Raw genomic sequence first — 12,556 nt, 5'->3', positions numbered from 1 at the left:
CAATCTAACAGCATCATGGTAGAGTGTCTAGTATTGGTTACCAATCTAACAGCAGCATGGTAGAGTGTCTAGTGATGGTTACCAATCTAACAGCAGCATGGTAGAGTGTCTAGTGTTGGTTACCAATCTAACAGCAGCATGGTAGAGTATCTAGTGGTGGTTACCAATCTACCAGCAGCATGGTAGAGTGTCTAGTGTTGATATACAGTGATGTGTTGGTTACCAATCTAAAAGCAGCATGGTAGAGTGTCTAGTATTGGTTACCAATCTAACAGCAGCATGGTAGAGTGTCTAGTGATGATTACCAATCTAACAGCAGCATGGTAGAGTGTCTAGTGTTGGTTACCAATCTAACAGCACCATGGTAGAGTATCTAGTGGTGGTTACCAATCTACCAGCAGCATGGTAGAGTGTCTAGTGTTGATATACAGTGATGTGTTGGTTACCAATCTAACAGCAGCATGGTAGAGTGTCTAGTATTGGTTACCAATCTAACAGCAGCATGGTAGAGTGTCTAGTGTTGGTTACCAATCTAAAGAAGCATGGTAGAGTGTCTAGTGGTGGTTACCAATCTAACAGCAGCATGGTAGAGTGTTGACATACAGTGATGTGTTGGTTACCAATCTAACAGCAGCATGGTAGAGTGTCTAGTGGTGGTTACCAATCTAACAGAGGCATGGTAGAGTGTTGATATACAGTGATGTGTTGGTTACCAATCTAACAGCAGCATGGTAGAGTGTCTAGTGTTGGTTACCAATCTAACAGCAGCATGGTAGAGTGTCTAGTGTTGGTTACGAATCTAACAGCAGCATGGTAGAGTGTCTAGTGTTGGTTAGCAATCTAACAGCAGCATGGTAGAGTGTCTAGTGTTGGTTACCAATCTAAAGCAGCATGGTAGAGTGTCTAGTGATGATTACCAATCTAACAGCAGCATGGTAGAGTGTCTAGTGTTGGTTACCAATCTAACAGCACCATGGTAGAGTATCTAGTGGTGGTTACCAATCTACCAGCAGCATGGTAGAGTGTCTAGTGTTGATATACAGTGATGTGTTGGTTACCAATCTAACAGCAGCATGGTAGAGTGTCTAGTATTGGTTACCAATCTAACAGCAGCATGGTAGAGTGTCTAGTGTTGGTTACCAATCTAAAGAAGCATGGTAGAGTGTCTAGTGGTGGTTACCAATCTAACAGCAGCATGGTAGAGTGTTGACATACAGTGATGTGTTGGTTACCAATCTAACAGCAGCATGGTAGAGTGTCTAGTGGTGGTTACCAATCTAACAGAGGCATGGTAGAGTGTTGATATACAGTGATGTGTTGGTTACCAATCTAACAGCAGCATGGTAGAGTGTCTAGTGTTGGTTACCAATCTAACAGCAGCATGGTAGAGTGTCTAGTGTTGGTTACGAATCTAACAGCAGCATGGTAGAGTGTCTAGTGTTGGTTAGCAATCTAACAGCAGCATGGTAGAGTGTCTAGTGTTGGTTACCAATCTAAAGCAGCATGGTAGAGTGTCTAGTGTTGGTTACCAATCTAACAGCAGCATGATAGAGTGTCTATAGTTGGTTACCAATCTAACAGCAGCATGGTAGAGTGTTGATATACAGTGATGTGTTGGTTACCAATCTACCAGCAGCATGGTAGAGTGTCTAGTATTGGTTACCAATCTAACAGCAGCATGGTAGAGTTTCTAGTGTTGGTTACAAATCTAACAGCAGCATGGTAGAGTGTCTAGTATTGGTTACCAATCTAACAGCAGCATGGTAGAGTTTCTAGTGTTGGTTACAAATCTAACAGCAGCATGGTAGAGTGTCTAATGTTGGTTACCAATCTAACAGCAGCATGGTAGAATTTTGATATACAGTGATGTGTTGGTTACCAATCTAACAGCAGCATGGTAGAGTATCTACTGTTGGTTACCAATCTAACAGCAGCATGGTAGAGTGTCTAGTGTTGATATACAGTGATGTGTTGGTTACCAGTCTAACAGCAGCATGGTAGAGTGTCTAGTATTGGTTACAAATCTAACAGCAGCATGGTAGAGAGACTAATGTTGGTTACCAGTCTAACAGCAGCATGGTAGAATATCTAGTGTTGGTTACCAGTCTAACAGCAGCATGGTAGAGTGTTGATATACAGTGATGTGTTGGTTACCAATCTAACAGCAGCATGGTAGAGTGTCTAGTGTTGGTTACCAATCTAACCGCAGGATGGTAGAGTGTCTAGTGATGGTTACCAATCTAACAGCAGCATGGTAGAGTGTCTAGTGTTGGTTACCAATCTAACAGCAGCATGGTAGAGTGTTTAGTGTTGGTTACCAATCTAACAGCAGCATGGTAGAGTGTCTAGTGTTGGTTACCAATCTAACAGCAGCATGGTAGAGTGTCTAGTGTTGGGTACCAATCTAAAGAAGCATGGTAGAGTGTCTAGTGGTGGTTACCAATCTAACAGCAGCATGGTAGAGTGTTGATACACAGTGATGTGTTGGTTACCAATCTAACAGCAGCATGGTAGAGTGTCTAGTGGTGGTTACCAATCTAACAGCAGCATGGTAGAGTGTCTAGTGTTGGGTACCAATCTAACAGCAGCATGGTAGAGTGTCTAGTGTTGGTTACCAATCTAAAGAAGCATGGTAGAGTGTCAAGTGGTGGTTACCAATCTAACAGCAGCATGGTAGAGTGTCTAGTGTTGGTTACCAATCTAACAGCACCATGGTAGAGTGTCTAGTATTGGTTACCAATCTACCAGCAATATGGTAGAGTGTCTCGTATTGGTTACCAATCTAACAGCAGCATTGTAGAGTGTCTAGTGTTGGTTACCAATCTAACAGCAGCATGGTAGAGTGTCTAGTGTTGATATACAGTGATGTGTTGGTTACCAGTCTACCAGCAGCATTGTATAGTGTCTAGTATTGGTTACCAATCTAACAGCAGCATGGTAGAGTATCTAGTGTTGGTTACCAATCTAACAGCAGCATGGTAGAGAGTCTAATGTTGGTTACCAGTCTAACAGCAGCATGGTAGAATATCTAGTGTTGGTTACCAGTCTAACAGCAGCATGGTAGAGTGTTGATATACAGTGATGTGTTGGTTACAGTCTAACAGCAGCATGGTAGAGTGTCTAGTGTTGGTTACCAATCTAACAGCAGCATGGTAGAGTGTCTAGTGTTAGTTACCAATATAACAGCAGCATGGTATAGTGTCTAGTATTGGTTACCAATCTAACAGCAGCATGGTAGAGTATCTAGTGTTGGTTACCAATCTAACAGCAGCATGGTAGAGAGTCTAATGTTGGTTACCAGTCTAACAGCAGCATGGTAGAATATCTAGTGTTGGTTACCAGTCTAACAGCAGCATGGTAGAGTGTTGATATACAGTGATGTGTTGGTTACAGTCTAACAGCAGCATGGTAGAGTGTCTAGTGTTGGTTACCAATCTACCAGCAGCATGGTAGAGTGTCTAGTGTTGATATAGAGTGATGTGTTGGTTACCTATCTAACAGCAGCATGGTAGAGTGTCTAGTGTTGTTTACCAATATAACAGCAGCATGGTAGTGTTGATATACAGTGATGTGTTGGTTACAGTCTAACAGCAGCATGGTAGAGTGTCTAGTGTTGGTTACCAATCTAACAGCAGCATGGTAGAGTGTCTAGTGTTAGTTACCAATATAACAGCAGCATGGTAGAGTGTCTAGTGTTGGTTACCAATCTAACAGCAGCATGGTAGAGTGTCTAGTGTTGATATACAGTGATCAAATCCAATTAATTTATAAAGCCCTTCTTACATAAGCAGATATCTCAAAGTGCTGTACAGAAACCCAGCCTAAAACCCAAAACAGCAAGCAATGCAGGTGTAGAAGCACGATGGCTAGGAAAAACTCCCTAGAAAGGCAGGAACCTAGGGAGAAACCTAGAGAGGAACCAGGTTCTGAGGGGTGACAAGTCCTCTACTGGCTGTACTGTGTAGACCGGAGGAACCAGGCTCTGAGGGGTGACCAGTCCTCTACTGGCTGTACTGGGTAGACCGGAGGAACCAGGCTCTGAGGAGTGACCAGCACTCGACTGGCTGTACTGTGTAGACCGGAGGAACCAGGCTCTGAGGGGTGACCAGTCCTCTACTGGCTGTACTGGGTAGACCAGAGGAACCAGGCTCTGAGGGGTGACCAGTCCTCTTCTGGCTGTACTGGGTAGACCAGAGGAACCAGGCTCTGATGGGTGACCAGTCCTCTACTGGCTGTACTGGGTAGACCAGAGGAACCAGGCTCTGATGGGTGACCAGTCCTCTACTGGCTGTACTGGGTAGACCAGAGGAACCAGGCTCTGAGGGGTGACCAGTCCTCTACTGGTTGTACTGGGTAGACCAGAGGAACCAGGCTCTGATGGGTGACCAGTCCTCTTCTGGCTCTGCCGGGTGGAGATTATAACAGAACATGGTAAAGTTTTTCAAATGTTCATAGATGATCAGCAGGAGATTGCAACAGAATGTATCACTATCAGTACATAGTAACTACTGTGAGTCAACAGTAGGTAGTAGGAATATTGGGACACAGCAGTGAGTCAACAGTAGGTAGTAGGAATATTGGGACACAGACAGTGAGTCAACAGCAGGTAGTAGGAAGATGTTCAAATGTTCATAGATGACCAGCAGGGTCATATAATAATAAACTGGAGCAGCAGCACGGCCAGGTGGACTGGGGACAGCAAGGAGTCATCAGACCAGGTAGACCTGAGGCATGGTCCTAGGGCCAGGTGGACTGGGGACAGCAAGGAGTCATCAGACCAGGTAGACCTGAGGCATGGTCCTAGGGCCAGGTGGACTGGGGACAGCAAGGAGTCATCAGACCAGGTAGACCTGAAGCATGGTCCTAGGGCCAGGTGGACTGGGGACAGCAAGGAGTCATCAGACCAGGTAGACCTGAGGCATGGTCCTAGGGCTCAGGTCCTCCGAGAGAGAGAAAGAGAGAATTAGAGAGAGCATACTTAAATTCACACAGGACACCGGATAAGACGGGAAAAATACTCCAGATATAACAAACTGACCTTAGCCCCCCCAACACAAACTACTGCAGCATAAATACTGGAGGCTGAGACAGGAGGGGTCAGGAGACACTATGGCCCCATCCGATGATACCCCCAGACAGGACCAAACAGGCAGGATATAACACCCCCCACTTTGCCAAAGCATAGCCCCCACACCACTAGAGGGATATCTTCAACCACCAACCTACCATCCTGAAAGCCCACAAAGATCTCCGCCACGGCACAACCCAAGGGGGGGGGGGACGTCAACCTGGATGTGTTGGTTACCAATCTAACAGCAGCATGGTAGAGTGTCTAGTGTTGGTTACCAATCTAACAGCAGCATGGTAGAGTGTCTAGTGTTGGTTACCAATCTAACAGCAGCATGGTAGAGTGTCTAGTGTTGGTTACCAATCTAACAGCAGCATGGTAGAGTGTCTAGTGTTGGTTAGATGTTTTGATAAATGACTATCTGAGGCAGGGTAGATGAGCAGGTGTCCACATACTTTTGGTCATGTAGAGTATTTTCAATTATTATAATGATGATTAAAAGACATCCGTACATGATGACATCACCTCTAGTGGCTTGTTTTGATAAGTGACTATCTGAGGCAGGGTTGATGAGCAGGTAGTGATGATGCTTGTTTTGATAAGTGATTATCTGAGGCTGCTTTCTTGATCTTGATCAATACGATTAGTTAGATTTTCTCTGCAATTTGGACCAATTTGATCTGAAAGAAGTGATGGACAAAAAAACACTTCCTGCTATTTGAGAAATGCCTAGTCAACATTAAACAATTCCTGCTATTTGAGAAATACCTAATCAAATCAAATCAAATTGTATTTGTCAAATCAAATCAAATGTTATTTGTCAACAACAATAAACACTTCCTGCTATTTGACAAATACCTAGTCAACAACATTAAACACTTCCTGATCTAGTGTGGGATCAGGGCTATAGATGGTGTCATCTGCATATAGAGGGACCTTTCATCAGCAATGTTTTCACACAGGTTATTAGATAGATAGTGAGCAATAATGGCCCAATGGCCTCCAGTATTAACAGAACCCTGCAGCACACCAGTATTAACAGAACCCTGCAGCACTCCAGTATTAACAGAACCCTGCAGCACTCCAGTAATAACAGAACCCTGCAGCACTCCAGTATTAACAGAACCCTGCAGCACCCCAATATTAACAGAACCCTGCAGCACTCCAGTATTAACAGAACCCTGCAGCACTCCAGTATTAACAGAACCCTGCAGCACTGCAGTATTAACAGAACCCTGCAGCACTGCAGTATTAACAGAACCCTGCAGCACTGCAGTATTAACAGAACCCTGCAGCACTCCAGTATTAACAGAACCCTGCAGCACTCTAGTAGTAACAGAACCCTGCAGCACCCCAGTATTAACAGAACCCTGCAGCACTCCAGTAGTAACAGAAAGATGGTCAGAAGTCATGAACAGAATAGAACCCTGCAGCAATAATTCACTGTGTCAAAAGCCTTGGACAAATCAATTAGCAAAGCAGCACAATGCTGTTGACTATACAAAACATTCTCTACAGTATGTATTACTATCAGTACATAGTAACTACTGTGAGTCAACAGTAGGTAGTAGGGATATTGGGACACCACCAGTGAGTCAACAGCAGGTAGTAGGAATATTGGGACACAGACAGTGAGTCAACAGCAGGTAGAAGGAATATTGGGACACAACCAGTGAGTCAACAGCAGGTAGTAGGAATATTGGGACACAGACAGTGAGTCAACAGCAGGTAGTAGGAATATTGGGACACAGACAGTGAGTCAACAGCAGGTAGTAGGAATATTGGGACACAGACAGTGAGTCAACAGCAGGTAGTAGGAATATTGGGACACAGGCAGTGAGTCAACAGTATGTAGTAGGAATATTGGGACACCACCAGTGAGTCAACAGCAGTTAGTAGGAATATTGGGACACAGACTGTGAGTCAACAGCAGTTAGTAGGAATATTGGGACACAGACAGTGAGTCAACAGCAGGTAGTAGGAATATTGGAATATTGGGACACCACCAGTGAGTCAACAGTAGGAATATTGGGACACCACCAGTAGGTCAACAGTAGGAATATTGGGACACCACCAGTGAGTCAACAGTAGGTAGTAGGAATATTAGGACACAGCAGTGAGTCAACAGTAGGAATATTGGGACACCACCAGTGAGTCAACAGCAGGTAGTAGGAATATTGGGACAGACAATGAGTCAACAGTAGGTAGTAGGAATATTGGGACACAGCCAGTGAGTCAACAGTAGGAATATTGGGACACCACCAGTGAGTCAACAGCAGGTAGTAGGAATATTGGGACAGACAATGAGTCAACAGTAGGTAATAGGAATATTAGGACCCAGCAGTGAGTCAACAGTAGGAATATTGGGACACAGACAGTGTGAAAGTGTGGGAGGTTTAGACGTGTGAGGAGTGTGTTGTGAAGGCTGCGTGCTGAGCAGCTGAATACACGATGAGGGAGGAAGACCAGCTGAATACATGATGAGGAAGGAAGACCAGCTGAATACATGATGAGGGAGGAAGACCAGCTGAATACATGATGAGGGAGGAAGACCAGCTGAATACATGATGAGGGAGGAAGACGAGCTGAATACATGATGAGGGAGGAAGACTAGCTGAATACATGATGAGGGAGGAAGACCAGCTGAATACATGATCTATAACAGAGGAAGGAATGATGAGGGAGGAAGACCAGCTGAATACATGATCTACAACAGAGGAAGGAATGATGATTGAGGAAGACCAGCTGAATACAGGATGAGGGAGGAAGACCAGCTGAATACATGATCTATAACAGAGGAAGGAATGATGAGGGAGGAAGACCAGCTGAATACATGATGAGGGAGGAAGACTAGCTGAATACATGATCTCTAACAGAGGAAGGAATGATGAGGGAGGAAGACCAGCTGAATACATGATATATAACAGAGGAAGGACTGATGAGGGAGGAAGACATGTTGATATTTTAGCAGCCAATCATTTAGCCAGATTTGCCAATACAACCTCTGATCACATGTCCAGTGTTCATGACTCACCAACAAAGAGTTGAACAGTGGTGTCCTTCATCTGGCTGGTCAGTGTTGGAATGAAGCACCTGTAGCTTCCAGCATCAGAGAGAGTAACTCTGTTCAGCTTTAAGGAGACGTTGCCGTTCTTCAGTTCTTCATGAAACATTGATGTCCTTCCCCTGTAGGATGGAAACTGCTCCTCATTGGAGTCTCGACCTTGACGGTAAAGATGGACGTTTCTTATTTTCAGGTTCAATCCTGTCCACTGCACTAGCATATCCTTAGCACTGACATTGGGTTTCAGGGAACATGGTAGAATGACGTCATCACCAGCTAAGGCATCAACTCGGTCAGCCGAACCAACAACCTGAACCTCAGACGACCCTGGAGAAAAACAAAGGACACACAGTTAAAGACAACTGGTAACTAACTTCCTGTTGCTCCATGGATTCTGGCCCATATGAATGGACAAAGACCTCAATCACCTGACATTAATTCCTATGTGAATTGAAGCCAACTGAAGTCAGTTGAGATGGTGTCTCATGTGGGAGATTTATGTAGACAGTTTGAGCTACTCCAGGAAGTGACGTTACAGGCTAGCTCAATGCTGCCCCCTCTCAATAAGTAACTCAAGTTGAAGGCCAACCGGGGTACTTCCATGAGAAACTATACACTGAGTTAACAAAACATTATGAACACCTGCTCTTTCCATGACAGACTGACCAGGTGAATCCAGGTGAAAGATATGATCCCTTATGTATGTCACCTGTGTACACAGCTTCCATACAGCCCACAACATGCTGCACTATAATTCACAGCAAGGACTGCAAATCAAACAGCAGTGCATTACCACCCACACCCCCCTCGTCCCATTACCACCCCTCCCACCCCCCTCGTCCCATTACCACCCCCCCCCCCTCGTCCCATTACCCCCCCCCCCCCCCCCCTCGTCCCATTACCGCCCACACACCCCTCGTTCCATTACCACCCCCCCCCCTCGTCCCATTACCGCCCACACACCCCTCGTTCCATTACCACCCCCCCTCGTCCCATTACCACCAATACACCCCTCGTCCCATTACCACCCACACCCCCCTCGTCCCATTACCCCCCCCCCCCTCGTCCCATTAACCCCCCCCCCCCTCGTCCCATTACCCCCCCCCCCCCCTCGTCCCATTACCCCCCCCCCCTCGTCCCATTACCCCCCCCCCCCCTCATCCCATTACCCCTCCCCCCCCTCATCCCATTACCCCCCCCCCCCCTCATCCCATTACCCCCCCCCCCCTCGTCCCATTACCCCCCCCCCCCCTCGTCCCATTACCCCCCCCCCCCCCCTCATCCCATTACCCCCCCCCCCTCATCCCATTACCCCCCCCCCCCTCATCCCATTAACCCCCCCCCCCCCCCCCCCCCCTTATGTATGTCACCTGTGTACACAGCTTCCATACAGCCCACAACATGCTGCACTATAATTCACAGCAAGGACTGCAAATCAAACAGCAGTGCATTACCACCCACACCCCCCTCGTCCCATTACCACCCCTCCCACCCCCCTCGTCCCATTACCACCCCCCCCCCCCCTCGTCCCATTACCCCCCCCCCCCCCCCTCGTCCCATTACCGCCCACACACCCCTCGTTCCATTACCACCCCCCCCCCTCGTCCCATTACCGCCCACACACCCCTCGTTCCATTACCACCCCCCCTCGTCCCATTACCACCAATACACCCCTCGTCCCATTACCACCCACACCCCCCTCGTCCCATTACCCCCCCCCCCCCTCGTCCCATTAACCCCCCCCCCCCTCGTCCCATTACCCCCCCCCCCTCGTCCCATTACCCCCCCCCCCCTCGTCCCATTACCCCCCCCCCCTCATCCCATTACCCCCCCCCCCCCCTCATCCCATTACCCCCCCCCCCCCTCATCCCATTACCCCCCCCCCCTCGTCCCATTACCCCCCCCCCCCTCATCCCATTACCCCCCCCCTCATCCCATTACCCCCCCCCCCCTCATCCCATTACCCCCCCCCCCCCTCATCCCATTAACCCCCCCCCCCCCCCCCCCCCCCTCCCGCCCCGTTGATGTGCTTCACATTGGAGGTCTGGGTTCGGATTCATAGGATTTTTGTGTCAATCTGACTAATTGTTGAAACTACGTATTTTGCTCTTTTGTTCTGTTATTCAAAGGGTTAGGAGGTGCTTCACATCCAAGACTACAGATAGAGGTGCTGACAGGAGAAACCCTTTCACATCCAAGACTACAGATAGAGGTGCTGACAGGAGAAACCCTTTCACATCCAAGACTACAGATAGAGGTGCTGACAGGAGAAACACTTTCACATCCAAGACTACAGATAGAGGTGCTGACAGGAGAAACCCTTTCACATCCAAGACTACAGATAGAGGTGCTGACAGGAGAAACCCTTTCACATCCAAGACTACAGATAGAGGTGCTGACAGGAGAAACCCTTTCACATCCAAGACTACAGATAGAGGTGCTGACAGGAGAAACCCTTTCACATCCAAGACTACAGATAGAGGTGCTGAAAGGAGAAACACTTTCACATCCAAGACTACAGATAGAGGTGCTGACAGGAGAAACCCTTTCACATCCAAGACTACAGATAGAGGTGCTGACAGGAGAAACCCTTTCACATCCAAGACTACAGATAGAGGTGCTGACAGGAGAAACCCTTTCACATCCAAGACTACAGATAGAGGTGCTGACAGGAGAAACCCTTTCACATCCAAGACTACAGATAGAGGTGCTGAAAGGAGAAACACTTTCACATCCAAGACTACAGATAGAGGTGCTGACAGGAGAAACACTTTCACATCCAAGACTACAGATAGAGGTGCTGACAGGAGAAACCCTTTCACATCCAAGACTACAGATAGAGGTGCTGACAGGAGAAACCCTTTCACATCCAAGACTACAGATAGAGGTGCTGTCAGGAGAAACCCTTTCACATCCAAGACTACAGATAGAGGTGCTGACAGGAGAAACACTTTCACATCCAAGACTACAGATAGAGGTGCTGACAGGAGAAACACTTTCACATCCAAGACTACAGATAGAGGTGCTGAAAGGAGAAACACTTTCACATCCAAGACTACAGATAGAGGTGCTGACAGGAGAAACACTTTCACATCCAAGACTACAGATAGAGGTGCTGACAGGAGAAACACTTTCACATCCAAGACTACAGATAGAGGTGCTGACAGGAGAAACACTTTCACATCCAAGACTACAGATAGAGGTGCTGACAGGAGAAACCCTTTCACATCCAAGACTACAGATAGAGGTGCTGACAGGAGAAACCCTTTCACATCCAAGACTACAGATAGAGGTGCTGACAGGAGAAACACTTTCACATCCAAGACTACAGATAGAGGTGCTGACAGGAGAAACCCTTTCACATCCAAGACTACAGATAGAGGTGCTGACAGGAGAAACCCTTTCACATCCAAGACTACAGATAGAGGTGCTGACAGGAGAAACCCTTTCACATCCAAGACTACAGATAGAGGTGCTGACAGGAGAAACCCTTTCACATCCAAGACTACAGATAGAGGTGCTGAAAGGAGAAACACTTTCACATCCAAGACTACAGATAGAGGTGCTGACAGGAGAAACCCTTTCACATCCAAGACTACAGATAGAGGTGCTGACAGGAGAAACCCTTTCACATCCAAGACTACAGATAGAGGTGCTGACAGGAGAAACCCTTTCACATCCAAGACTACAGATAGAGGTGCTGACAGGAGAAACCCTTTCACATCCAAGACTACAGATAGAGGTGCTGAAAGGAGAAACACTTTCACATCCAAGACTACAGATAGAGGTGCTGACAGGAGAAACACTTTCACATCCAAGACTACAGATAGAGGTGCTGACAGGAGAAACCCTTTCACATCCAAGACTACAGATAGAGGTGCTGACAGGAGAAACCCTTTCACATCCAAGACTACAGATAGAGGTGCTGACAGGAGAAACCCTTTCACATCCAAGACTACAGATAGAGGTGCTGAAAGGAGAAACACTTTCACATCCAAGACTACAGATAGAGGTGCTGACAGGAGAAACACTTTCACATCCAAGACTACAGATAGAGGTGCTGACAGGAGAAACCCTTTCACATCCAAGACTACAGATAGAGGTGCTGACAGGAGAAACACTTTCACATCCAAGACTACAGATAGAGGTGCTGACAGGAGAAACACTTTCACATCCAAGACTACAGATAGAGGTGCTGACAGGAGAAACCCTTTCACATCCAAGACTACAGATAGAGGTGCTGACAGGAGAAACACTTTCACATCCAAGACTACAGATAGAGGTGCTGACAGGAGAAACACTTTCACATCCAAGACTACAGATAGAGGTGCTGACAGGAGAAACACTTTCACATCCAAGACTACAGATAGAGGTGCTGACAGGAGAAACACTTTCACATCCAAGACTACAGATAGAGGTGCTGA

At 47.0% G+C, this 12,556-nt stretch overlaps 1 protein-coding gene across 1 annotated transcript in view; it reads right to left on the bottom strand.

Annotated features, from left to right (window-relative positions):
- Positions 1–12,556, bottom strand: part of LOC110515190 (butyrophilin-like protein 10) — a 138,387-nt gene that overhangs the window by 90,769 nt on the left and 35,062 nt on the right. The window contains exon 2 of the mRNA XM_090185650.1: positions 8,103–8,459. Coding sequence (XP_090041776.1) covers positions 8,103–8,459 — 357 coding nt within the window. The remainder of the gene's footprint in view (positions 1–8,102; positions 8,460–12,556) is intronic.

The sequence above is a fragment of the Oncorhynchus mykiss genome, chromosome 9, assembly GCF_057628025.1.
Source record: "Oncorhynchus mykiss isolate SJ-2025 chromosome 9, ASM5762802v1, whole genome shotgun sequence".
NCBI lineage: Eukaryota > Metazoa > Chordata > Actinopteri > Salmoniformes > Salmonidae > Oncorhynchus > Oncorhynchus mykiss.
This window is presented reverse-complemented; position numbering and strand designations above follow the sequence as displayed.